The 27,720-nt window shown below is 56.5% G+C and overlaps 1 protein-coding gene across 14 annotated transcripts in view; it reads left to right on the forward strand.

Moving 5' to 3' along the window:
• SCRIB (scribble planar cell polarity protein) overlaps positions 1-27,720 on the forward strand; it is a 111,083-nt gene that overhangs the window by 603 nt on the left and 82,760 nt on the right. For 13 of the 14 annotated variants that reach the window (XR_008306168.1, XM_053245733.1, XM_053245730.1 and 10 more), the window contains exons 2-10: positions 17,820-17,937; positions 18,320-18,398; positions 18,798-18,887; positions 19,237-19,293; positions 19,444-19,507; positions 20,094-20,168; positions 22,095-22,239; positions 23,071-23,189; positions 23,389-23,588. Coding sequence is in view for 13 of the 14 variants with exons in the window: in XM_053245733.1 (XP_053101708.1) it covers positions 17,820-17,937; positions 18,320-18,398; positions 18,798-18,887; positions 19,237-19,293; positions 19,444-19,507; positions 20,094-20,168; positions 22,095-22,239; positions 23,071-23,189; positions 23,389-23,588 (947 nt within the window). In the remaining variant the exon portion in view is untranslated. Of the gene's footprint in view, positions 1-17,819; positions 17,938-18,319; positions 18,399-18,797; positions 18,888-19,236; positions 19,294-19,443; positions 19,508-20,093; positions 20,169-22,094; positions 22,240-23,038; positions 23,190-23,388; positions 23,589-27,720 lie in introns of those variants that run through there. The other variant, XM_053245739.1, reaches the window with a different exon arrangement.

Consider the following 27,720-nt stretch of genomic DNA (forward strand, 5'->3'; position numbering starts at 1 on the left):
TGGGCGGCTGCCGCGGCGGGAGACACCCGGCGGAGGCTTGGCCGCCCTCCCCGCGGTGGGGGCTGCTCCGGGCGGGCACCCAGCGGTCCTCCCCGCGGCACCCGGCGGGAGAGGCTGCCGTCCGCGCCGCGCTGCTCCCTGGCCGCGGGGGTCGGTCCTGCGGCGGCGGCGGCCTCTTGCCGGGGCTCCTTGCGGCGCGGCCCCCGGCGCTGGCTGTGCCCGTTCCGGCGCCGTCGTCGAGGCCCTCGGCTCGGTGCAACCGGCCGGCTCGGAGCAGCTGCCGCCGCCGCCGCCGCCGCGTCCAGGGAGGCAGCAGGAGAGCCGGTGCCTGGAGGCGGCCCGCTGGTCTGCGGGCGGCTCGGCGCTGCCGTCGGCGGGCTTCCCGGGAGGCCGAGCGGAAGGGGGCGCGCGCTGCTGCTGCTGCTGCTGCTGCTCTCCGCCCCCCGCCCCCCGAGAGCCCGGCGAGCGAGCCCTGCCGCGGCCTCCCTCCCGGGCCGGTCTGGCGAGGTGGGGCTGTGCGGAGGGTCCGGCGGCAGCGCCCGCCTCGCGCCTCCCCAGCTGGCCCTGCGCCGTGGGCCTTGGTGTTGGGGGCCAAGGGGCTGCACGGGCAGGCGGCGTCCCCCCTGCCGGCCGGGGCTGAGATCGCTGCCTGCTTGAGCACAACCGCGACCCCCGCCAGGGCACCACCAGTCGGGGGAGGGTGCCAGGTTGTCTGCAGTTCTGAGTTCCCTGTCTGGGGATGCTGCTGCCGCCGCCGCCCCCCAGGAATTGGACCTGGGGCCTTCTGCCTGCAAGGTGGGGGCCATGCCCCCAAAGCCTGCAAGGCCTGGCCCCGAACCCCGCGGAGCAGCAGCCCAGAAGGCCCCGCTGCAGCCCGGCTGGCCTCAAGTGATGCCGTGGTCTCCTCCGCCCCAGGCCTTGTGTTCTCCGTGGGGTGTCCAGACGTGCCTGTCCTGAGGGTTGGGGGAGGCTGAGCTCTCCCTTGGTGGAAGCCGCCCCTAGGATCCTGCTCCCGTCCTTCTCCAGGCACAGGGTGCTCTGCTGCATCCCTTGGAGCCAGTCTGGGGCACAGAGGCGGGCAGAGCTTCTCAGGGGGGTGGTTTGCCTGCAAAGCCAGCCCTCTCTGTTGCCAGGGAGGGGGGTGGACTGGATGATCTCTGGTATCCAGGGAACGGCTGGGCAGCCTGGCTAGAGCGTGGGGTCCTGGAGCTGAGCAGGGCCTGGCCCAGGCAGCCGGCGAAGGATGAGTCCCTTTGGTCCTGAGTTCAGAGCTGCAGGCTCAGGCTGTGTGTTGTGGATGAGTCCCTTTCTTCTCCGGGGCCGTGGCTGAATCCCAGGCTCACCCCGCTGCCATTCCTAGGCAGGCAGGCCCCCCGGCCTCCTGGGCAGCTGCTCTACAGCTGCTGGGCTCCAGCCCCCTTCTAGAGCATTTGAGGGGGGGGCCGAGCAGTTGTCCGTCCCTCTGCCGGTGGGCTCTGCCTCCGCCGCGGTGGGCCCTGTGTGGCCAAGTGGCAGCTGGCTTCTCCTGGCCTCCTCTGCGCTTCCTCCTCCCCGGCTGCCCAGGGCCAAGGCGCAGGCCCGGCTCGTGTGTCTGCCGTGGCCTCTCCTGGGTGGTGGTTCCCCAGGCCACGGAGGACCTTGCTGGGCTCTGCTTCCTGCCGGCTCTCTGTGCATGCCCCCCCCGCCCCCCGACCAAGGCTGGCCAGCTATGTTCCCTCGCACCGGGATTCCCAGAATCCTCCGCTGCAGTGGCCTTTGCTTGGGGCTTCTGGGAGTTGTAGTCAACAACTTCTGGGGACGCCGGTGAGAGGAGGGAGCCCAGCTGGCCAGCTGTTGTCATCTTGTCCCCTGCTAGCTGAGCCACGAGGCACCTGTTAAAAGGGGCGATTCTCTTGACTGAGCAGGGGGAGAGCGACTGGCCTTCTCCGACCCCAGCACAGCATCATTCCTCCAGGGGCCGTGGCTGGTGTCTTTTTTAAGACTGTGAGCCCTTTGGGGACCGGGAGCCATTGAACTAGTTGATTTTTTGTTTCTGTACACAAGCTGCTTTGGCACCTTTGCTGGGAACGTGGCTTATACATCTGGGTGGGGTTCGTGGCCCAGCTGCCTCCCAGCTCCTTCGTGGGGCTGGGGACCCACGGCTCCCTCTCCCGGAGGTGATCCTTGGTTGCCCCACCGAAGCCCGGCAGGCGGAGGCCGGGGTGGCCGGGCCTGTTGGGCAGGTTCTGGGCGGCGGCGGCGGCGCTGGCAGGGTGAGCTGGGGCACCTGTGGGCAGGCTGGGCCCTGCCTGGGCAGCATCTGGCCTGCTGTGACCGGAGGGGGGGGCAAGCCGGCCCCTAGACTGCCCCTGACCCACTGAGTGGGCTGTGTGCGGGCAGGGAGGTGGGGGGCAGAGAGGCCCTCTGTTCCTTGCCTCGCAGAGCCCAGATCCGCAGGCGCTGGATGAGGCCCGGCCTGGTGCCTCTCAGGCCTCTTGCTGTGTTGGGGAGGCTTGGGCTTGGGGGGGGCAGGGAAGGAGGGAGGTGGGGGGGGGAGAAAGGCGGCGGCAGCGGCCGGCCGTTGGCAGGCAGACAAAGACGCTTTTCTTCTGGGACCTTCCCGGGGAGGGGGGGAGGGAGGGGCTGAGCTGATTACTGGGGTGTGAAATGGGGCCGCTCTAGACTCCTCGAGATGCTCAGATGCCCCCCAGAAAGGAGCAGGGGGGGTGCGTGTGTGTGTGTGTGTGTGAGAGAGAGATTGTGGCTGCACAATGTGTTAAGCAAAGGGGCACCTTTGGAGTGGGGGGTCTCTTCTGTGAAGCGGGGGGGGATCACTGGCCCGCCTCAGTGCAGCGTCTTTCCGGGGGGTGGTGGTGGTGGTGGCTGCTGCTGGGCTCCCCCTTGTGTTTCTTTTTAGATTATTGTGAGCCCTTTGGAGATGGTTTTTTCCCTGCATAAATCTCCTTGAGATCTTTTGTTGGCAAGTGGTGTATAAGCAGCAGTGGCCGTCCCCAGGATTCCCTCCCTCCGTTGTTGGGCGTGTGGGGGGGGGGCAAGCCCTGGGACTCCCTCCCTCCCTCCCTCCCTCCCTCCCCGTGACTCCTGGCCAGCCCTTCTCGGCCTCTGCCCGGAGCCTTTGGTCCCCTGCTGGCTTCCTTCTCTTCTGTATCTTCTCTCCAGCCCCCCCCCCTTCTCCTTGGATGTGATTGAGGGGCTGCCCCCCCCGCTGGCTGGAGGAGCAGGGGGTGGGGCGGGGACCGGGAGGGCTGCAGTGGGGGGGGAGGGGGCTGAGGGGGCTCCAGGGGTGGGAGGTGTGGTGGGGCTGGCAGCGCCACCACCCAGTGCTGGTTCCTGGAAGGAAGGGCCGGTCCTGCCTTGCTCTGGCTGGCAGGGTTCCCTCCGCCAGAGGCCACGTTCTGGCCCCCCTTGGGGGAGGAGAGGGCTCTTCCTTGGAGGGTGGCTCGGCAGCCGCTTGGCTCGAGGCCTCTGGCTTGCTAAGGCCCCCGTCCACCCCGCCACCACCTGCCACCACGCTCCCAGTCCGTGGGCTGGGCAGAGAGTTCCCCAGACACGGTTGGCACCCGGAGTCCTCTTTTTTCCAGAAGTGCCTTTTTAGGCCTTGCAGGTTATCACTGGAAAATGGTGAGGGGTGGGCGAAGTCCCCCCCCCGCCCGCCCACCCGCCACATCCCGGTCATCCCCTCCGCCGCCTCCCCCTTTCCCACCGGCCTCTGCCGTGGTGAGCTGGCTGTCTGGGGAGCCCAGGAGTGGCGGCGGCGGCTGCTCCTCCTCCTCCTCCGCTTTCCCAGGGATTGTCGAACAAACCGTCAGTCAGGCTGTGCCCGGGTGGGGGGAGTGGACTCCGGTCCCTCCCGCTTGCGACTGTGGCGTTTGGGGTCTCGCCTTGGAATTCCCGCCCTACAGGGCCAGAGGGTCCCGGCTCTAAGTGGCCGGGTGGGCAAGCTGAAGCTGAATCCGGATCAGGTGGAGGCCCCGCGCGGCCCCCGGGCTCCCAGCTCCAGGGCTGGGGCTGGCCTTTAAAGCCAGCAGCCTCGGAAACCTGCCCCCCTGCTCTTTGCCCTGCCCTTGTGACATCTGGTGGGTGGGCAGGGCCTTCTCGGTGGTGGCAGAATCCGGCTTCCTCGTGGTGTGCCTCACGGCCGTGGCCTTGCTTTCGGCAGCCAGCTCCTGTGGCCCATGTTTGGCGGTCAGGCGCTGGGGCCCACCGCGGGCGGAGAGAGGAGCTTCCTCATGGAGCCCTGAGCCTTCAGGGGGCAGACAGCAAGTCTGAGGGTCCAGCTTCTTCCCACAACTACCCGGCCCTGACCCAGAGGGCGCTTGGGGCTTGCTGCTGCCTCCTGAGCAGCCCAGCTAGGGGGAAGGAGGCTGTGGGCTGCTTAAGCCGCTGTCCCAGGAGAGGGAGGAATCCGAGGGAGCCCGGAGGTCCCACCAAGAGGCGCTGGGTTGCCGGGTGTTGAAGCCTTCCCCAGCCAGGGTGCCGTCCAGTTGGGTGACCTCTTACTGCCCCCAGGTCCCTCTTGGTCCTGGGCATCCTGCTTCTGCTCGCCGGGGCCAAGTAGTGGTGGGTCTTCTTGGCAGCCCCTGGAAGCAACCCCCCCACCCCCTTCCTCTCCTGGGAAGACTCCGCTCTAGGGCCTGCCTTGGCACCAGTGGGCTTCAGCTACGGGGTGTTGTCGGTGTGGACCTCTCCAAGGATTTCTTCCGACGTTCAGGGTGGGCTCTTTCTCCGCCTCCGGAAGGGGAGAGGGTCCTGTGCGCTCGGCCTGCTGGCGGGCTTTTTGGAGACCTGCTGCTTGGTGCCGGGCGCCTCCACTGTTTCTGCGGCTGCCCCCTCTGCCTTTTGCTGGGGAGGCCTCTGAGTAGCAGGAGGGAGGGAGAGGAAAGGGGGCAGCCAGCACCGCCAGCGGCCTGCAGGGCCTGGGCGTGAAGGGGGGCCCCAGGTGCTGTCCAGCTGACCCAGGAAAATGGTCTCCCTCTCACCCACTGGTGCCACTAGAGTGCATATGGCCTGATCTCAGGACAGCAGGGTTTCCTGCCCCACTTCTCAAGTGGCCCACTTTCCTGCCCCACTTCTCCCCGCAGGGGGAGGGAGGGACCAGCGGAAGTGTAGGGCAGGCCCCCGCCTGCCTGCCCTTGGTGACCCCCACGCCAGCAGCACCCTCCGGAGGCCGGCCATAGCCAGCAACTCCTGCGGGCAGAGTTCCTGCAAAGCAGCCCCCTGGCCCAAACGAGGTGCTAGAGAACTGGGACGAGTCTTGAGGAGCGGGAGGCGGCGGCAGCACCGGGTGGGCTTTGCAAGTCCCGCTCTGAGCCAGGCCCCTGAGGAGGCGTGTGCCGCGGGGGAAAGCCAAGGAGCCACCTCCTGCCGGAGGCAGCTGGAGCCCACCGCAGCTGTCCAGCCCCAAGCACCCCCACTTGGCAGGGGTGCCCGTGGCTCTTGATCAGGCCTCTCGGGAGGAGCGGGTGCTTCCGGGCCCCACGGGACTTCAGCCCTGCCTTGGATGTTCCTGGGCGAGGGGGTGGAGCGGGCTTTGCACCGCCTCCCATGAGAGGCAGGTGATCTGGGCTCACCTAGGACAGCTCTTGATTGCATGGGCTGGGTGACCTTCACCAGGAGAGAGAGAGGGGGGGGGTCTATGCACACATGACCCTGTTGGTTCTCCGGAGCCTCCCGGTGGCTCTTGATGCCTGGGTGTCCTCCGAGGCCCTGTGGAAGGTGGCCGCAGGCAAGCGCCAAGGAGCTGGGCAAATTTCCAGCTTTTAGGAGCTGGAAAAGGGAGTCCAGGTGGGGCACACCTGACAAGGCTTGGGAGGGCCGTGTTTGGCGGGAGCACTGCGGACCTCGTCCGAAGGGCTTTAGACTGGACCCGGTGCAGGGGAGGAGGGAGGCAGAAGCCCAGGGGGTCCAGGACGGAGTCCTAGGGAGAAGGAACGGTAGGCCCAAGGCAGAAGCCACGTGGTGCTGGAGGGGGCACTCGGGATTTCACAAGTCTCCCTGCCGCAAGGAAGCGGGAAGACGGTGATCCCCACGGTCTGCCATATCTCTGTAGGGGTGCATAGAGGAACGGAGACCAACTGGAGGAACTTGAGAGAGACTGGCAGAGACTGTTCCAAAGAGGCAGGTGTTGGTGATAACAGGGAACTTCCCAGCTCTTCTGACATCAGCTGGAAATCCGCTAGACCTAAACACTTCTTGGCTTCCTTTGGTGCTGAGCTCATCTTTCAGAAGGTGGAAGAGGAGGAGAACTGGTGGCAAGCATGGGCCGCTTTGCTAAGCAGGGTCTACCCTGGTTTGCATGTGAATGGGAGACTACACGTGTGAGTCCCCTAATATAGTCTCCTGAGGGGATGGGGCTGCTCTGGGAAGAGAACCTGCCTGCTTGCCTGCAGAAGGTTCCCAGTCCCCTCCCTGGCAGCATCTCCAGGTAGGGCTGAGAGAGACTCCTGCCTGCCACCTGGGAGAAGCTGCTGCTGGTCTGTGTAGGCAATACTGAGCTAGGTGGACCCAGGGTCTGACTCGGTAGTAGGCAGCTTCCTCTGTTCCTATGAGCAAGGGGGTCAGCTGGATTTAGAGAAGAATTGGTTGATGAAGTAAAAGTGGAGGAAAGTGACTGCGCCATCTTGGAATTCATCATATCCAGGGGAGTGAGAACATCAGGAAGTTAGAGAGATATCCTGCATCTGAGGAATGCTGAAAAGGATAGCGGAGAGCAAGTTGAAGAGGGATGGAGGATTCTGAAAAGCAAGTTACTGAAGGCACAATCACAAGCTCCTCTTCCCATTAGACGGAAAAATGGGAGACAGCCTAAGAAACCAGCCTGTACGCAGAGGGAACTTGCTGAACAGCTGAATAGCAGAACGCACCCACACGAGAAATTAAAGGAGGGGCGTGTAACCTAGGAAGCGTGCAAAAGCGTGGCTTGAATTTGTGGGGAGGGTACCAGGGAAGCTGAGGCTTACAAGGGATGCTGTTGTGAACTATTCCTGGTTTCGCACTCTGTACATGCTCAGAGGGAAACAGGCAAAGTCACATCATACACAAACAGAGTTGGTTCTTGGAGATGGTGACCATGTAGGATCTGGGCGTGCAAACAGAGGTAGAGAGAGACACACACTCAGAAAGTTCAATGGGCTTTATTATAAAAAGTTGCTCATCAGGATAAAATAATCCACATTAAAAACATGTTTCCGATTCAAGGTGTAGTGTAATGTGCCTAACTAACATATGTGCGTGCATTAAATCTTCCTAAAGCCTAATACAATTCAGATACAGGCAGAAAAGGGGGGAGGTAGGCTGAGGGCTGGCATGGTTTTTGCGGGGGGAGATTCAGGAATTAGTAGGGGGACGAGGGGAAGGGAGCAGGAGAAGGGGAAGGGATGAAGGAATTCCAGGCTTGTAGAGGCAGCATATTTACCAGGAGGAGACTTGAGAGCGCAGGATCTTTCAGCTGGAGGAGCGAGGCCTTTGGCAGCAGCCAGGAGCGTTTGCAGTTGCTCAGATCACGGCTGAGAGCCAGAGCACCATGGCTGGGGAGAAGTAACAGACAGTTCCCATCCATAGACAGAGTTCCTGCTTGTTGCCTCGCGGTTTAGCAGCAAACTCTGGGAAGGCGTGTGAGCAGATTGCCCGTAGGCACCGAACTGCTAACTCTCTGTCCAGTAGCCTCATTCTTTATAGTGTATTTTCCTTTGATCTATTCAAAGATCTATTCAAATCTCATCTTTTCCTGGGTTCCCCAGAAGGGGTGACAAAGCTGTTACTTTCTGGACAATGTCTTTTAATTATTCAGGATATTGGCCAGTTCAGAGAAATCTGAATCTCATCTTCTGCAAACTGTGCACTTGGAAGGGAGCGGGAGGGGGAGCAAGTGTTAGTAGAAAGACTAAATCTACAGGTGTTCTCCTAGGGTGGAATTTCTATAGACAGCAATTGAGTAATCCCCCTTGGGCATAGCAGAGCCAATCATTAACAACGATTAACATAGATTTCTTGAAACAGGAAAGAGGAGCAGCCCCTGGCCTCTTCCACAGACATTATCTGATAGTGAGTTACATTTTAGCATATTGATTAGCTCAGGCCCGGCCCTTTGTGTTTTCTTAAGTATCCCGTTCACAATGCAATGCTGGAATGCCTCTTCCTTCGCAGAGCAGTTAGTTCACCCAGAGTTCAGGTGTGATTTCATTTCTTAATATAAAATGAAATCAGACACAGGCCTATATTCCACAAACTTCTGAGTGGTACATTACAATGCCAGAAACCACAAACGGGTTTTTTGCAGAGCTGCCCAGAAGAAGAGGAAGGCCAAGGGAAATGATAGGCTTGTTGCTTGGAGAAGATGGTGCAGTCGTCAGAAGTGAGACAGCGGAGCTGCTGAACACTCCTGCTGCACCCCCCACAGGGCAAGCCTGGCCCTGGTTGGGCAACAGATGCAGAAATGACAAAAAGAGGCGAGTGGGCCTCAAGGTGGGCAAAAAGAGAGCAAGGGGACACTGAGCGGCCTTGAGTCTCTAGGCCCAGGCACGGGAGGCACAGGCACAGGGGATCTCGCAACCACCGTCTGTAACCATTTCAAACTCCAGAAAAGTCGAGACGAGCAAATGTTCCTCTCTTGAAAAAGGCAGGGCCTGGCACGGCAGACTTGTCAGCATGATGTATGCCTGGCACATTCCTACAGCTGATTATGAAACCATCTGATTTCAGCAAAACATCTAAAGAAGTCTCCCTTGATACCCTTTGTAGTGGATTACTGCCGTTGTCTCAGAACAAGCTCATGGGAGGGAAAGAAATGCTGAAGCATCCCTGCTGAGCTGCCGGGCTAGGCTTCTCCTAAAACTATCCTGTAATATTGGTAGATTCAAAATGCTGCTGCTACCACCACCCCTCTTATCGACAGAGCTTGAACCTCCCAGGGCTTGGTGTGAGATAACCCAGAAAAAAAACTCTCTTAATTTGGCTCTTGGACAAATACAGAAATCTTCCATGTGCAAGACTACATGTGGTGAGAAGACGGATAGTTGCTGAACGTCTGAGGAGGTGTTTGCACCAGAGAAAAACTCCCTTTGTGCTCTGCACTCCCCACCCACCCCACCCCCATATGCTTTCTTGAGTTAAAAACCAACTCGGAGAGGCTTGTAAAAAAAAAGAAAGACTTTAAAAAACAGTTTTATTCAACTACTGCAGACTGCTTCCATCTGAGGCTTTCTAGCTTTCATAGATACAGTTAAGAATACTTAATAGGTTACAAAAATAGTTTCTTTTAGGCATGTTTAAATGTTTATAGAGTCTTTTGCAATGCCCTAGGTAGGGTGGGCGTAGGCTAGTGTTTTTCATTTTAATTACATTACAGGTCAACAGTAATAGAACAGTATCAGGAATATGCAAAAGCATACACACCAAAGAAATATGGGTTTCTAGCACGCAATCTGACTGCACAAACTGTTCCCTATGCTGAATTCTCTTTTCCTTGAATTCACCCAATTCCTGAGGAGAATCAAGCTTCCAGCAATCCTTTCTTTCAAGGATCTACAGAGTTATTCCATGAGATAAACCTCCAGGCTGGCTTTGACCATGAGGGAGGAAACTCCATTGCCACTCCCAGCAGGGCCTGTTCTTCTATGTGCTTTACAATTTTATCCTTGAGGATGCTTTCCCTCAATTTGCCTGGAACGGCTGTTAAGCTAACCAGCCTGTAATTTCCCGGATCATCCCTGGATCCCTTTTTGAAAACCGGTGTAACGTTTGCTACTCTCCAGTCCTCCGTTTCAGAGCCTGATTTGAGGGATAAGTTATATATTTTAGCAAGGAGGTTGGCAATTTCACATTTGAGTTCTTTGAGGACTCTTGGATGGATGTCATCCGGCCCTGGTGGTTTGTTAGTTTTCAGTTTTTCCAGACAGTTTAGAACATCATCTCTTGTTACTGTTAACTGACTCAGTTCATCAGCCTCCATCCCTAAAAAGCCTGGTTCAGAAACAGGTATACGCTCAGTATCCTCTGCCGTGAAGACAGACCCAAAGAACTCATTTAGCTTCTCTGCAACCTCCATATCCTCCTTAATAATCCCTTCCACTCCCTCATTGTCTAATGGTCCAACTGCCTCCCTGGCAGGTTTCCTGCTTCTGATGTATTTGAAGAAGTTTTTGTTATTCCCCTTTGATACTTTTGGCTAAATGGTCCTCAAACTCTCTTTTTGCCTCCCTTATTGTCACTTTTCATTTCTTTTGCCAGAGTTTGTGTTCCTTTCTCTTTTCATTTGGACAGGCCTTCCAATTTCGGAAGGAAGTCTTCTTCTCCTTTATGGCTTCCTTGACTTTCCCTGTTATCCATGCTGGCATCCTCCTGGACTTAGTGGTACCTTTCCTCCTTTTGGGTATACAAGCTAACTGGGCTTCTAGTATTGTGACTTTGAGTATACTCTATGCACTCTGGAGCGAAGTGACTCTCCTTATTTTCCCTTTCAGCTTTCTTTTCACCATACTCCTCGTTTTGGAGAAGTTTCCTCTTCTGCAATTCAAAATGTCTGTGTTAGACTTCCTTGGTGATTCTCTCCCCACATGTATGCTGAATTTGATCACACTATGGTCACAGTTCCCTAAAGGGCAGATGACACTGATATCCCGCACCAGGTCCTAGGTGCCACTCAGGATTAAGTCCAAGGTTGCCTTCTCTCTGGTTGGTTCCAAGACCAACTGTTCTAGGGCACAGTCATTTAGCGTATCTAGAAATCTGACCTCTTTGTCTTGACCTGACTGTGAATTTACCCAGTCTATGTGTGGGTAATTGAAATCACCCATTATTACAGCCCTGCCTCTTTGATTTTTGATTTCCTACTGCAACTCCCAGTCACTGTCAGTGTTTTGATCCGGAGAGCGATAGCTCAACCCCAGTAGCATGTTCCCTATCAGGCCTTGTATTGTCACCCACAGGGTTTCTTTGGAGGACTCCTGTCCACTGGTTCTCACAGTTCCACCATGTTTCTGTTATGCCCACTATATCTATTTCTGCATTAGCAACCAAGCACTCCAGCTCACCCATCTTGGCTCTGAGGCTTCTGGCATTGGCATATAAGCACCTATACGCTGAATCTCTCACCTGATGTATGCTATCTATCTTTTGACTCTTTGACCAGCTGGCACAGTCCCCCATCTGCTCTTTATGCAGTACTGCTCTGTCCCCTTCTGTTTTATCTGAATCCTTTGCACCCTCGCACTTTAAAGGATGGCTTTTGCCAAACGGGATACTGCCCAGCTCCGGTCGGCTGTTCCCCATGCATCATTTTAAAAGCTGCTCTGCAACCTTTTTGATTTTAAGCACCAGCAGTCTGGTTCCATCTTGGTTCAAGTGCAGCCCGTCCCTTTTGTTCAGGCCTTGCTTACCCCAGAATGTATCCCAGTGCCTAACAAATCCAAACCCCTCCTCCTGGCACCAACGTCTCATCCATGCATTTAAACCCCTCAGCTCTGCCTGTCTCACTGTACCTGCGCATGGAACAGGTAGCATTTCTGAGAATGCTACCTTGGGGATCCTGGACTTCAATACGCTACCTATCAGCCTAAATTTGGCTTCCAGGACCTCCCGACTACATTTCCCCACATCGTTGGTGCCAACATGCACCAGGACAGCTGTCTCCTCCCCAGCACTGCCTAGGAGCCTGTCTAGACGCTGCGTAATGTCCGCAACCTTCGCACCAGGCAGACAAGTCACCGTGCGGTCAACAGGTGGGTCACAAACCCATCTCTCTATACCTCTAATGATCGAGTCACCCATTACAAGGAGGCCCCCACCCCCCGGAAGAGTATCCCCCATGCGAGAGGATATGGGCTCATCATCCATGGAAGGGGTCCCTTCCAAAGGAGCATTTCCTTCTTCCTCAGACCGATGTCCTCTTTGCCCAAGACCTTCATTCTCCCTGACAGCAGAGAAGCTACTAGCCCTGGAGTGGGATGCCTCTATCACATCCCTGAAGGTCTCGTCCACATGCCTCTCTGTCTCTCTGAACTTCTCCAGATCCGCCACCTTGGTCTCGAGGGAACGGATTTGTTCCCTGAGAGCCAGGAGCTCCTTGCACCGAGCACACACCCATGACTTCTGCCCATGGGGCAAATAGTCATACATGTGGCACTCTGTGCAATACACTGGGAAGTGCCCCTTCCCCTGCTGACCTTCTATCTTCATACTGCTTTAGTTGGCTCTTTACAGTATTTAGAGATAGTTTATTAGAAGTAGTTTATTATCTGATTATTATTATCTGTTTATTAGATTGTTTATTAGAAGGATAGGTCTCAGCTGTAATGGCCAGCTATTTAACTGTCCAAACAGCCTTTCTCAAGAATATGAGGGATACGAGGGAGGGATTTGTACTTATGTTCTCTTCTCCACCGGGCTCCTTGTGATCACAGGGGCATGTTCCAGGCTCCCCTGCACACTTCCTGCAAAACTCCTTCGTCCTGTTTGCTATCCTTGTTCGCTATGCTCTTGGGCCTTCACCTCTTATGTAGACACTGGAGTTTGCTAGCCCTGGCAGCTTCAATGCTACCCTGCTAACTAGCCACCTAATGGCACAGTGGGAAATGACTTGATAGCAAGCCAGAGGTTTCCGGTTCAAATCCCTGCTAGTATGTTTCCCAGACTATGGTAAAGCTAAAGTGTGCCGTTGAGTCAGTGTCGTCTCCTGACGCCCACAGAGCCCTGTGGTTGTCCTTGGTAGAATACAGGAGGGGTTTCCCATTGCCTCCTCCCATGCGCAGTATAAGATGATGATGCCTTTCCGCACCTTCCTAGATTGCTCTTGCCCAATATAGGTCTTTCCCTTAGTCTGGGAAACAGACCAGCGGGGATTCGATAAAAGTTCAAAATAAGTCTGAGATTATCCATGACTTGGATCTTGGATGCAGATGCCGACCTGGTGTGCATTATGGAAACCTGGTCGGGAGAGGCGAGAGGCCTGGTATGGTCCCAGCTCCTCTCAATGGGTTACTCTGTGGTGGAGCAGGTGAGAGCTGCAGGTGAGAGATTGGGACTTATGTTGGTATACCGACCACCCCGTTGTCCAACGGAGTCCCTAACTGAAGTGAAGGACCTGGTTGCTGAGGTGGCAGTAGGGGACTTCAGTGTCCATTTCGGGACCGGGTTGTCAGGGGTGGCTCAGGAGCTCATAGCGGCCATGACGACTGGGCCTATCCCAAGTGGTCTCTGGACCAGCGCAAGAGGCAGGTCACACGCTTGACTTGGTCTTTTGCTCCAATCAGGGTGGTATCCTGTGGGTGGGGACCCCTGTCATCTCCCCACTGTCATGGACGGATCCCCATCTGGTTAAGGTGAGACTTACAGCCACAACCCACATCTGTAGGGGTGAAGGACCCATTCGTTTGGTCTGCCCAAGAAGGTTATTGGATCCAATAGGATTCCAAGAAGCCTTGGAAGGGTTTAGGGTTGGCTCTGCTAGTGATTCTGTTGACGCTCTGGTGCAAATATGGAATAATGAACTCACTAAGGCAGTAGACACAATCGCTTCTAAGCGTCCTCTCTGACCTGCTTTAAAGACAGCCCCATCGTATTCGGAGGAACTACAGGAGCTGAAGCAGTGAGGTAGATGGCTAGAGCGCAAGTGGAGGAAGACTCGGCGTGAATCTGAGAGATTGCAACTCAGAGCTCATTTGAGGATCTCTGCTCTGGCAGTGTAGACGGCAAAGAAGCAGTTCTTCTCTGCCCGTGTTGCCTCTGCAAATTCACATCCAGCTGAATTGTCTAGGGTTGTGAGGGGGCTAGTTCATGCCCCCTCTGCCTTGAATTTGAACTTGGAACCATCTGTTACTCGCTGTGATATTTTAAACAACTTTTTTGCAGATAAAATATCTTGTATTCACGCTGAACTAGACTCCACAGTTAACTGCAGAGTCTATCGTAGAAGTCCCCAGCAACCCCTCTTGTAGTATTGAATTGGATCACTTTCAGTTTGTTACTTCTGAAGATGTGCACAAACTGCTTCAGACTGTACGCCCTACCATCTGCTCTCTTGACCCTTGCCCAACTTGGCTTATTTCACCTGGCAGTCATATCAGAGGGGGTCTGGTAAATATCCTGAATGCTTCTTTGAGGGAGGGCAGGATGCCTCCTTGCCTTAAGGAGGCTATTATTAGAACTTATTTGAAGAAAGCTGCATTGGACCCCTCAGGGACCCCTCAGCTAATTACAGACCAGTCTCTAAATCTTCCTTGGTTGGGCAAGGTGATTGAGCGAGTGGTTGCTTCTCAGCTCCAGGCCGTTTTGGATGACACAGAGTATTTAGATCATTTCCAGACTGACTTTTGGTTGGGCTACGGGGTTGAGCCTGTCTTGGTCGGCCTGATAGATAATCTCCAATTGGTGATCGACAGAGGGAGTGTGACACTGCTGATCCTTTTGGATCTCTCAGGGGCTTTCGATACCATCGACCATGATATCCCACTGGGTCGCTTGAAGGAGGTGGCACTGTTTTACAGTGGTCCCATTCCTACCTTTCTGGCAGATTCCAGATGGTGTCACTTGGAGACTCTTACTCTGAAAAGTGAGAGCTAAAATGTGGGGTTCCACAAGGCTCCATACTGCGTCTAATGTTTAACATCTACATGAAACCGCTGGGAGAGATCGTTAGGAAGTTTGGTTTGGGATGCTATCGATATGCTGATGACACCCAGATCTATTTCTCCCTACCAGCTTCATCAGGAAATGGCATGACCCCCCTAAGTGCCTGCCCGGAGACAATATTGGGCTGGATGGAGGATAACAGGCTGAAGTTGAATCCAAACAAGATGGAAGTACTGTCTGTAGGGGGTCGGGATCCAAGAGATTGTTTAGAGCTGCCTGTTCTGGATGGGGTTATGCTCCCCCTAAGAGATCAGGTTTATAGCCTGGGAGTGCTCCTGCATCCCAAACTCTCCCTGGTTTCTCAGGTTGAGGCTGTGGCCAGGAGTGCTTTTTATCAGCTTTGGCTGATACGCCAGATATGTCCATTTCTGGAGACAAATGACTTTAAAACAGTGGTATGTATGCTGGCTTGACTACTGTAATGCACTGTACGTGGGGCTGCCTTTGCACATAGTTCAAAAACTACAGTTGGTTCAGAATGCGGCAGCCAGATTGGTCTGTGGCTCCCAAAGGGACCATATAACGCTGATTCTTTTAGAATTCTTTTAGAATTTTACATTTTTAATGTGTTTTAATCTATTACAAATATTATCTATTTTATGAATTTTAAATGTTTTATATTTTATATTTTTTGATTCTGTATGTTGCCTAGAGATTTCTATACTATACGGTACCTAAATTCAATCAATCAGTCAACCACTTGTGGAATTCTCTGCCACATCCTGTGGCCACCAGCTTGGATGGCTTTCAAGGGGGCTTAGACAAATTCACGGAGGACCTTATCTATCAATGGCTACCAGTCTGGTGGCCGTGGGCCACCTCCAGCCTCGGAGACAAGATGCCTCTCAATCCCAGTGGCAGGGGAGCCAGGGGAGAGAGGGCAGGCCCTCACCTCTTGCCTGTGGGCTTCCTGGGCATCTGGCGGGCCACAGAATGCTGGACTAGAAGGGCTTTCTTGGGCCTGATCCAGCAGGGCTGTTCGTATGTGGTCAGCAGCAGTGGTCCCTCTAATTTTCCTCATCTCTGTGCGGATTGAGTTTTGTTCTGGGCGGCAGCAGGATCAAGGCAGGCTGTGTGCGCACCACGTGCATTCCGAGGGGGGCCTTCCTGATTGAACCTGAGCGGGGTCTAAAGTGAACTGAGCAGCCATCAGAAAACTTGTGAGCGCACGCACGTCCGCACGCCTGAGAGGGAGCAGTGGTCAGGAGGCTTCTTTGCCTTGACTTCCTCCCCTTGCATGCCGGCATCCTCATTGTGACTTTTCATGCTCTTCTGTGGAATTTTGGCCTCTGGAGGCAAGCAAGACAGTCTTCTCTCAGTCCATGGCGTTGGCCTGTCCTCCTCCCCGTCCGTCTTTGTGGAAGAGACCTCCCCTGCGCCTGCTGACTGTGGTATTCTTCTGGGTCATCTCACCCAGGTGGGAGTGTGTTTGGGTGATTCTGGTCCTCCTGGCGGCTGGCTCTCGGCCGGTGCGGCTGTGGCCCAGCAGCTGTTCTGCCCCATGGCCTTCTGTCCACAGGGTGCCACACGGACCTGCACCGGAGGGCTCCTTTCTGTGGCATGAAAGTCCTGCGTGAGTCACCCGGGTGGTTGGAGCGTGGCACTCTGGGCGTGATGTAGGGCCCCCCCCCCGCTCCATCTGTGGCATCTCTGGGAGGCAGTGGAAGTTCAGGACCAGCGTCTGGGGTCCAGGATGGACAGGCTGAGGGCGAATCGTCTGACCCCTCAGCAGTCCGGGTGGGGGTGTAGGGAGCCCCATTGGTGTGGGGCAGGGGGTGTTCCCCTCAAGGCTCAGAGTCACAATCCAGGGCCCAGGGCTGCTCTGTCTGGGGGCCTTTCCCCCACATGGGCGAAGACCACCCCCTCCTTCTACAGAGCTTTTGAGATTTGCTGACGGCTTGTTACTGAACTAGTCACCTTAAGTGGCACAGCGGGGAAATGCTGGACTAACAAGCAGAAGGTTGCCAGTTCGAATCCCTCCTGGTGCCGTATCGGGCAGCAGAGATCGAGGAAGAAGCTGAAAGGCCTCCTCATCTCACACTGGGCGGGAGGAGGCGGCCATGGTCAAGCCCTCCTGGATTCTACCCAAGGCAACCGCAGGGCCAGTCTGTGGGCGCCCAGAGTGGACACCGACTTGACCTTTTCTTGCTGCACTGCTGCTGCTCTTGCACAGATGGCTGCCACTCTGGACGTTGTTGCGTGCAACGTTTTTCTGTGGCTCGAGGGATGGAGCACACCTCGCCTTAGGGTGGGGTAAAGAAGGAACGTCTTGGGGTGGGGGAGCCGGGAGATGGGGCTGGGGGGGCCCTGGAAGTTCCTCGTGGGCGGCCCCCCGGTTGGCGCGGCAGCAGCTGGAGAGCAGAGCTCCACGGAAGGGTGTTGCCCTGTCTCCTCCCTCATTTTCCCCCGTGGGTGTGGGGTGAGTGGTGTTCTGGGCGGCAGGAGTGTCAAGGCAGTGTGCTTCCGACTGGGGCCTTCCAGATTCAGCCGGAGCAGGGTCGAAAACGGAGTGGTCATCCAAACACTTGTGCGCGTGTGCACATGCGCAGGCCGTAGAGAGAACACGTGTTGACCCAGCCAAGCTTGGCTGCAGCTGGCGGGGCCAGGCGCCCCCACGCGTCCCTGGAGCTTGGGCTGAGCCTGGTCCCCAGCAGTGGCCGGGACTCTCCTCCCGAGGAGGCCCCCAGCAGGCGGGCAGGCACTTTGCCTCGGGGGGGGGCATCCCAGGGTCCCCGAAGCGCCAGGGCAACTCCAGAAGGGGGTGGGTGTCCAGGCCCTGGCAGCTCGGGGTCTGTTGGGTCGGGCAGTCTGGCCCGGGGTGTGCCTGTTCTTCCCTTGGGAGCCTCAGCCCCGATGGGTGGGTGCCTCTTAGGAAAGCTGGCTGGGGGGCGAGGGGCGGCTTTGGGGGTGCTTTCCGAGGGGCCGGCTTCCCTTCGTGGGGCATCTCGCTCCCCCTGGGGGTGGCCTTGTGTGCTGCGCCCCGCCGAGGCTTGGCTGGCCCCCTTCCCCCGGAGAGGGTGACGCGGTGGCCGCTGCCTGCCGCCTTCCCTGGCCTCGCCCCCCCCCCCCCCCCGTGGGATCTGAGACCTGGTCCGGAGCAGGGAGGGCGCAGCTGAGGTTGGGGAGGCCCCCTTGCCGCCGAGCGGCCCCTTCCTGACGGGCCTCTCCCCTCCTCCTCCTCCTCCTCCTCCCAGCCTTTCTTCCGTCTGTTGAACCTGCGCAAGCTGGGCCTGAGCGACAATGAGATCCAGCGGCTGCCCCCGGAGGTGGCCAACTTCATGCAGCTGGTGGAGCTGGACATCTCCCGCAATGGTGAGTCCCCCCCCCCTCCTCGGGTTGTCGTGGGGGTGCCGGGCAAGAGTTGGCCAGCTGAGCCAGAGGCCTGCCGCCCTCCCAAGATGGCAGGCCGAGCTCCTCTTCACCCTCGCAGAGGCCCCGTTGTGGGCGAGCGGCTGGCCCAGCAGCAGCAGCAGCGCCCGGTGAGCCTGCTGGCTGAGCAGAGGGTTGATGCTGGTCTCGCAGCTCCAGGCGGGCTCTCCTCCAAAGCTCCCCCGGCCCGCCCTGCCTGGAGGGGGCTGGCTTGCCTCGGGCGGCCACGGGGGCGGGGCTTGCTTTGGACAGGCCCAAAGGGGCTCCGGAGAGCTGGTCCCAGGCCTGCCACTGACCGGCTCTCCTTTTGCCCTGCTGGCTGCAGACATCCCGGAAATCCCCGAGAGCATCAAGTTCTGCAAGTCCCTGGAGATTGCGGACTTCAGCGGCAACCCCTTGTCTAGGTACTGCCGGGGGGGCGGGGGGGGGGCTGGAGGCCACTCTGCCCGGTTCCCTTGGGAAGCGTGGCCAGGCCGATCTGGAGGGGGCGGGGGGAGGCTGAGGGGGCTGCCCAGAGCCCCCTCTAGGTTTTGCCACGAGAGCCGGCCGGCACGGGGGGCTCCTGGGTCTGTGTGCCTGGAGTCGGACCCTGCCTCAGCGGGCACCGGCTCTTGCCTCTCTTCGCAGCAGCGGGGGTAGCGGAGCCCCCCGGTCGCTGCCCCCGGCCAAAAGGCGGCCCTTCCACCTGCGAGGCTGTGGGCAGGCCTCAGCAGGCAGCCTCCCTGCTTCCTCTGGGCTCCTGCTGGCACAAGGCGCAGCAGGGAGTGCCCCCCCCAGCCTGCCTTTCTGCTCCCCCCCCCCAGACTCCCGGAGGGCTTCACCCAGCTACGCAGCCTGAGTCATCTGGCCTTGAACGACGTCTCCCTGCAGAGCCTGCCCAGCGACATTGGCAAGTGAGTCCTTGGCGAGGGGGGGGTCTGCTGCTGCTTCCTCCCTCCTCCCACCAGCAGGCCTCCCTCCCTCCCTCCCTCCCCTCATAGCCCCAGCCCCTCATAGGGCCATATCCTGCGTCAGGTCCTTGGCCCCTCTAGCTCAGTCTGGTCTTCCCGGACTGGCAGTGGCTGCTCCCAGGTTGCAGGCAGGAGTCTCAGTCTCGGCCCCATCTTGGAGATGCTGCTGCTGCCGCTGCCAGGGAGGGGACTGGGGCCCTCTGCTCTTCCCAGAGCGGCTCCATCATCCCCTGAGGGGGTCCTCTGACAGCGTTCCCACCCACCCGTGTCTGCCCCCTTCCTTGTCTTGCAGTCTGGCCAACCTGGTGACCTTGGAGCTGCGTGAGAACCTGCTCAAAGCTCTGCCAGCGTGAGTGTCTGCCGCGGGGGGCCCTGGGCCAGTCTGCTGGGGCGGGGGGGGGCGTGGCCTTTCAGGGAGGCCTGCTGCTGGAAGCCCAGCCGGCCCTTGGGGGCCCCTAGGGCCGCCGGAGCAGCAGCCTTTTCTCCTCCTGGCCCACAGATCGCTTTCCTTCCTGGTCAAGTTAGAGCAGCTGGACCTCGGGGGCAATGACCTGGAGGTGCTGGTGAGTGAGGCGCTCGGTGGGGAGGGGGCACGAGGGGGGGGGAGCTCTCTTTCTGGCCGAGGAGGAGGCGGCGGCTCTCTTGACCTCCCTTCCAAAAGAGCAGCGAAGCCCAGCCCTGCCCCTTTGGCTCTCCTCCTCCCCCCAGGGGTGTTGGGGGGCCTTGCTGGAGGCAGCCGCCTTCGGGCCTGGATGCAGCCTCTGTGGGGCAGGGCAGGGCAGGCGTGTGGCAGAGGGGCTGGCTCAGGGGCGTAGCAAGGTTGGAGTGGGCCCAGAGATAAGATTTTCCAGTGGGCCCCTTGCTGATACACACACACACACAAACACACTTCCCAATAGACAGTGCACTCACACTCACATCCCCATTATAAATACGGTGAATATCTAGTTTCTTTACTCTCTGCTCCTGCCGATCTCCAAGAGACTCAACATCATTCATAGGGGGTGCAACACGGGCGGGTGGGGAGTCATGTGACGTGCTTCGGGGGGGGGCCCTTGAGGCAGTGGGGCCCCAAGACGACTGTCTTCCCTTGCCTAATGGTAATTACGCCCCTGGGCTGGCTGACCGCCGGTTCCTTCCCCCCCACAGCCAGACACGCTGGGCGCACTGCCGAATCTGCGGGAGCTGTGGCTAGACAGGAACCAGCTGTCGTCTCTGCCCCCGGTGAGTTTCCTGCCGAGGCGCGTGGCCATCCCCCGTGGCTCTGGACGCAGCCACTGCTGCCGCCGCCATGAGCAGCGCCTGGTGCCCTCACCCTTGGCCGAGTGGCGCTCAGGCTGGACTCTGCCCACTTTTAAAAAGCCTTTTCTCTGGACCCGAGTGCTCAGAGTTTCCTCCAGAGATTGCATAGCCGCCCAGCACCAGATTCAAGTGCCCTGATCGTCTCAGGGATTGCCCACCCCACCCCCCGCCTGCTGGCATTTAAGCGCTTCCAAGGAGGCCTGATCCAGATTCCAGAGCCGGATGTGGAGGTGGCCGGGCTGGCCTTTTCACGGAGCTGGGCTGCTCTTTGTCAGCCCTGGGGCTCTGGAAGTCCGTCCTGCCGCCTCCTTGCTGTTGGTCTGGAAACAGCAGGGAGCCTTTTCCAGAGGGCCTCTGAGCCTGCAGGCTGGCTACTGCGGTCCTGCTCCACAGAGGCAGGGAGGGAGGGAGGGAGGGCGGGTCGCTGCATATCGCTATTTGTGGGCAAATGCAAGAAGCTGCCCAGTCAAAATGCAGGAGCTGGAGTGTTGGTCCTAGAGGAGAACACAGCTACAGTGGGCATCATGGAAACCTGGTGGGATGGAGGGAACCGATGGGATGCCGTTATCCTTGGGTACAAGTGGCAGAGGAAAGTCCAGGAAGGGCGTGCTGGCCGTGGTGGTGGTGGTGCGCTGTGTGTTGGAGGGCATGGATGGGTCCTTACCAGCTAGACATCTCAAACAGGGATCACGGTGGGTTTCAGTACCATGCCCCAAAGGAAGTTTAGTCCTGGGAACGTACGATCCCTGACCAAAATGCTCAAGGAGATTGAAATCCGAGGGGCATCCGAGAGAGAAAAGGTTGTAGTCATGGGTGTCTTCAGTTGCCCTCTGTAGACTGGGCATGTTCTGGTTGTGGCAAAGAGGCGAAAGTTCTAGCTCTCCAAAATGACCAAGCCCAAGAACAGTTGGCCATGGAATTCACTAGTGGGGAGGCAGCCCTGGGCCTGATCCTCCGTGGTGTCCCCAGGATCTGGCACAAGATGTGTCATTGGACTGATTGGAAACAGTGACTTCAGTACAGTCAGTTCAGCTCATGTGCAAGTGGAACATTGCTGAGAACATTCAATGCACTCAGGTTGGATTTTGGAAGAGGAAATTTCACAAAATTGAGGAGATCTATACAAAGGAAGTTGGAAGGAAAAGTCAAGAGGGCCCAAGTCTCTCCAGAGTGCTTGGAGGCTATTCAGAACCGCAGTAATAGAAGCCTGGCTAGCAAAGGGTTAGGCTCTAGACAGATTCACACAGGAGTTGGACAGATCCATGGAGGGCTGCTGGCCCTTGCATGCGGGGTGGCACGTCCCGGAGCGGCCGCTCTCCCTCCCTTCTCTGCTTGCGGGGGGCTTCCCAGAGGTGCCTCGTGGGCCACTGTGGGGAGCAGGATGCTGGACTAGGGGCCTGGGGCCTGCTGCAGCAACGCACTTCTCTGGTGCTGACTGCCGGCCTTCCTCCTGGGGTCGCTGCTTTTGTTCCGCTTGAGGGGTCACGGTGACCCGCCATGCAGGAAAACAGACCCCAGCCAAGCCCGCAAGCGCTGAACGGGCTGCGTAGGTGACGCCAGCGATCTGATTTCAAGACAGGGCTAATGCTTGGAGGGGTCTTGGCAAGGAGGTGTGGGGGCGGCTTGGCTACGCCCGAGCAACGGGGGGCTTCTGTCTCCCAAGGGCTGCCCGCTTTGGAGCCACTCCTAGGATGGGGAGACGGGGCTCCAGGAGGCTGTGGGCGCCTCGGGGCCCTTGGGAGAGGGAGGGGTCAAGGGAGGGGGCTGGTGGGGGGGGCTGCTTCGCCGGGGGGGGCTCCCTGCAGTGGGTGGGGCTGAGCCCCCCCTTCCTCCTCCTCCTCCTTGCAGGAGCTGGGCAATCTCCGCCGCCTGGTGTGCCTGGATGTCTCTGAGAACAAGCTGGAGCAGCTGCCTGACGAGATCAGCGGCTTGGGGGCCCTGACCGACCTCCTGCTCTCGCAGAACCTTCTGGAGACGCTTCCGGACGGGGTTGGTGAGTGGAGCCCCGCCCCAAGGCAGAGGGGGCAGCTCCCCACGCCCCCGCCCCCTGTGGAGTGGGAGAGGAGGAGAGCAGCCTGGCTGAGGCAGGCCCCTGGGCTGTGGGGACAGGGTGGGTCCCCAGGCCCGCCCTCTGCCTCGTCCTCCCTCCTCTTCCCCCTTCAAGTTCAAAAAAAAGCCTGCCCGTCCGTGACCCTCCTCTGTCCGTGTTGCTGGGTTCTGGGCCGCCCTCCCCCTCTGCTCAATCAAGGCGCCTGAAGGAGAGACGGGCCAGTGGGCCGTGGACCCTGGGGGCATACTAGGGGGGAGGCAGCCGGTGGTGGCTGCAGGTTCTTTCTGGGCCCGCCCCCAGCTGCTGGCCCCAGAGGGTCAGTCGGAGGCTGGTCCTCCCTGGGCCCACAGGGCGGGTGGTCCTGCGGAGTCCCGTTGGTGTGCTTTTTAGCTGCCCACCGTCGGCCCTTTTGCTCAGCACCCCTCCAGGTGGGAAGGTTTGCTCTCAGACAAGTCAGCAAGAACGTGTCCTTTTCATCTTGTGGAAATCAGCAGCTGTTCTGCCCAGACCCTCCCAGGACGGGCTTCTGGCACACAGAATGGGCAGAGTTGTCCATGCGGCCAGCTGCCCACCCGGTCATGTTCTTGAACATTAGTAAAGGCCTTGAAGGACTGAGGTGTAAACTAGCAGACGTAGCCGCCTCAGATCTTCAGAGCAAGTGCCAAAGGGAACTGGGTTTCCTGGAGCCATTTCAGCCAGCCTTTCATCTTGGCTGTGGGGAGAGGCCCTCCCTCTCGCCCAGCCTTGCCCATGGCTCTCTTGCCCCACGCCCAGGCCAGCTGAAGCAGCTCTCCATCCTGAAGGTGGATCAGAACCGGCTGGTGGAGATGACAGAGGCCATCGGGGACTGCGAGAACCTCTCGGAGATCATCCTCACGGAGAACCTGCTGATGGTAGGTGGGCTGCGGCTGCGGCTGCGGCTGCGGCTGCGGCTGCGGCTGATCTTCTGATTCTTGCCTGTGATTGGCTGGCAGCAGCAGGGAGCACACATCCGGCCTCTGGCGGTGGGGGGGGGGGTGTCAGCAGCTGCTGCTCCTTTTTGCAGGGTTTGTGGGGGGACTCTGTGACTGTGTCTTTGTGGCCCCCTCTCAGGCCCTGCCCAAGGCGCTGGGGAAACTCACCAAGCTGACCAACCTCAACGTGGACCGGAATCGACTGATGGCACTCCCCCCAGAGATTGGGGGCTGTGGCAGCCTGAACGTGCTCTCGCTGCGGGACAACCGCCTGGAGTTCCTGCCCCCTGAGCTTGCCAGCACCACCGAGTTGCATGTGCTGAATGTGGCAGGCAACAGGTGAGTTTGGAGCCAGCTGCATCTGCACAGGAGCGCAGCGGCTCAGCTGCTTGGGAGAGGCAGCCAGACCTGCGGGTGGTGGAGGGGGGCCCAGGTATTGGAGATGCCACCAGGGAGGGGACCTGGGACCTTCTGCATTCAAGCAGGCAGATGCTCTTCCCAGAGCAGATTCCCCATTATCTCCTCAGGGGAATGTCTTACAGTGCTCATAAGAACGGCCCTGCTGGATCAGGCCCAATGAAGCCCACCTAGTCCAGCATCCTGTTTCACACAGTGGCCCACCAGATGCCGCTGGAAGCCTACAGGCAGGAGCTGAGGGCAGGCCCTCCCTTCTGCTGTGACTCCCCTGCAACTGGTACTCAGAGGCATCCTGCCTTGGAGGCTGGAGGTGGCCTGTAGCCCTCCGACCTGTAGCCTTGCCTCATAAGGAAGGTGCTCCAGGCCCCTGATCATCTTGGCTGCCCTCTTCTGCACTCTTTTCCAGTTCTACAATGTCTTTTTTTAGATGTGGTGACCAGAATTGTACGCAGTACTCCAGGTGTGGCTGCACCATAGTCTTGTATAAGGGCATGATAATATTCGCAGTTCAATCCCCTTCCTAATGATCCCTAGCACGGAATTGGCCTTTTTCACAGCTGCCGCACATTGAGTCGACACTTTCATCGAGCTGTCCACCACAACCCCAAGATCCCTCTCCTGGTCCGTCACCGACAGCTCGGATCCCATCAGCGTAGACTTGAAGTTGGGGTTTTTCGTCCCAATGTGCATCACTTTATACTTGCTAACATTGAACCGCATTTGCCATTTTGTTGCCCACTCCAACCCCAGTTTGGAGAGATCCTTTTGGAGCTCCTCACAATCCGTTTTGGATTTCACTACCCAAAAGAGTTTGGTATCATCTGCAAATTTGGCCACCTCACTGCTTACTCCTGCTTCTAGATCATTTATGAATAAATTAAAAAGCACCGGTCCCAGTACAGACGCTCACACATGTAGTCTGTCATCCAAATGCAAACTAGAGCAGACCCTGCTTAGCAAAGGGGACAATTCCTGCTGGGAAACAGGGTAGGAATAAATGGACAGTGCTCACAATGGATGGAAGTAAGAAGTGGGGTCCCCCAGGGATCTCTACTGGGACCAGTGATCTTTAATTTGTTCGTAAATGATCTAGTAGTTGGGGTAAGCAGCAAAGTGGCCAAATTTGCAAATGATATTAAATTATTTAGGGCATTGAAATCCGCAGCAGATTGTGAGGAGCTCCAAAAGGATCTCTCCAAACTGGGGAAGTGGGCGACGAAATGGCAAATGCAGTTCAATGTAAGCAAGTGTAAAGTGCTGCGTATTGGGGCAAAAAAACCCAACTTCACATATATGCTGATGGGGTCTGAGCTGCCGGTGACTGTCCAGGAGAGGGACCTTGGGCTCATGGTCGACAGCTCATTGGAAGTGTTGACTCAGTGTGCAGCAGCAGTGTAAAAAGGCACATTTTATGCTAGGGTTCATTTGGAAGGGGTTTGAAAATAAAAATGCTAATATTATAATGCCCTCGTACAAATCTGGAGTACTGCATACAATCCTGGTCACCGTATTAAAAAGGACATTGTAGAACTGGAAAAAATTCAGAAGAGGGCAGCCAAGATGATCAGGGGCCTGGAGCCCCTTCCTCATGAGGCAGCACCTGGGACTTTTTAGTTTGGAAAAGAGGCAACTATGGGGAGACATGATTGCGGTGCATAGAATTATGCATGTAGTGAAGAAAGTGGACAGAGAGAGATTCTTCTCCCTCTCTCCCAACACTAGAACCAGGGGTCATCCCATGAAACTGAAGGTTAGGAAATTTACAGCCGACAAGAGGAAGTCCTTTTTCCACACACAGCGTAATTAATCTATGGAATTCTCTGCCATGGGATGTGGTGTTGGCCACCAGCTTGGATGGCTTTAAAAGGAGCTTAGACAGATAGAGAGGTCTATCAATGGCTACTAGTCGGAGGGCTGTGGGCCACCTCCAGCCTCGGAGGCAGGATGCCTCTGAGTCCCAGTGGCAGGGGAGCAGCAACAGCAGGAGGGAGGGCGTGCCCCTTTCAACTCCTGCCTGTGGGCTCCCAGTGGCATCTGATGGGCCACTGTGTGAAACAGGATGCTGGACTAGTTGGGCTTCCTTGGGCTGGTCCAGCAGGGCTGTTCTTACGTAATGTGTTGCATTTTAAGCTGCTATTAAAAATAATGTTGTGAAAGATAGAATCCCCCCTTCTGGCAGCTTGAGGAGTTTTCAGGCTTCTCCAAAAGGAATCAGAACAAACTAAACAAAGAATTAGCTATTCAGTGGATAGGTGCGTATATCAGAATATAAATTGTATAAATGAATGATTGTAGTGAAGAAGAGAAAGAAAATAGGTTCTGAGAGAGAAGGCATCTTGGGCAGAAGGAATAAAGGAGAAATGCGTAAGAAGGGAAAGTAATATAAGGATACAAAGGGGAAAATTATTTTACTTATTTATTATATTTGTATACTGCCCCAAACTTGCATCTCTGGGTGGTTCACAGCAACACACAACAGATTAAAGCAGAAACTTAAAACAATTTACAGAGGAAACTACCTTCTACCATGTCGGACCCTTGGCCCATCGAGCTCAGGATTGTCTTCACTGACCGGCAGCGACTTCTCCAAGGTTGCAGGCAGGAGTCTCTCTCAGCCCGATCTGGAGATGCTGCCAGGGAGGGAACCGGGAACCTTCTGCATGCAAGCAGGCAGGTTCTCTTCCCAGAATGGCCCCATCCCCTAAGGGAATATCATACTGTTCACACATGTACAGGTGAAACTCGGAAAATTAGAATATCGTGCAAAAGTCCATTAATTTCAGTAATGCAAATTAAAAGGTGAAACTGTTATATGAGACAGACGCATTACATGCAAAGCGAGATAAGTCAAGCCTTAATTTGTTATAATTGTGATGATCATGGCGTACAGCTCATGAAAACCCCAAATCCACAATCTCAGAAAATTAGAATATTACATGGAACCAAGAAGACAAGGATTGAAGAACAGAACAATATCGGACCTCTGAAAAGTATACAGTGTACTGTGCTTGATTGGCCAGCAAACTTGCCTGACCCCATAGAGAATCTATGGGGCATTGCCAAGAGAAGGATGAGAGACATGAGACCAACCAATGCAGAATTGCTGAAGGCCGCTAATGAAGCATCTTGGTCTTCCATAATACCTCATCAGTGCCACAGGCTGATAGCATCCATGCCACGCCGCATTGAGGCAGTAATTGCTGCAAAAGGGGCCCAAACCAACTACTGAATACATATGCATGCTTATACTTTTCAGAGGTCCGATATTGTTCTATTCTACAATCCTTGTCTTCTTGGTTCCATGTAATATTCTAATTTTCTGGGATTGTGGATTTGGGGTTTTCATGAGCTGTACGCCATGATCATCACAATTATAACAAATTAAGGCTTGACTTATCTCGCTTTGCATGTAATGCGTCTGTCTCATATATCAGTTTCACCTTTTAATTTGCATTACTGAAATTAATGGACTTTTGCACGATATTCTAATTTTCCGAGTTTCACCTGTAGTCTCCCATTCAATTGCAACCAGGGTGGACCCTGCTTCGTGAAGGAGACAATTCATGCTTGCTACCACAAGATCAGCTCTTGTGGTAACCACAAGTGTCTATAAAGTCTTTAGAGACTATAGAAGTTTACAGAGATGGGGAAGCTCTTATTTCAGCAGGGAGCACATTCCAGAGTCTCACACCGGCAACAGAAGAGACCTATCCCTGTGTAGCCACCAGATGAGTTGGAACCTCTCTGGATGATCTCAATGGGCAGTGGGGCTCATAGTGAAGAAGATGTTCTCTTAAATACCTAGGGCCTAAGCCACTTAGGGCTTTATAGGATATAACCAACACCTTTTGTTTTGCCTGGAAACATATCGGCAGCCAGTGTAGCTCTTTCAACACAGGAGTAATATGGTCTCTTAAAGATGGCCCAGAGACCAACCTGGCTACTGCATTCTGGACCAACTGCAGTTTCCGGTCTTCGTACAAAGGTAGCCCCACAATGAGCGTATTACAGTAGTCAGGCTTGGCATATGTACCACTGTTCTGAGGTCATTTTT

Source organism: Hemicordylus capensis, chromosome 4, assembly GCF_027244095.1.
Source record: "Hemicordylus capensis ecotype Gifberg chromosome 4, rHemCap1.1.pri, whole genome shotgun sequence".
Classification (NCBI taxonomy): domain Eukaryota; kingdom Metazoa; phylum Chordata; class Lepidosauria; order Squamata; family Cordylidae; genus Hemicordylus; species Hemicordylus capensis.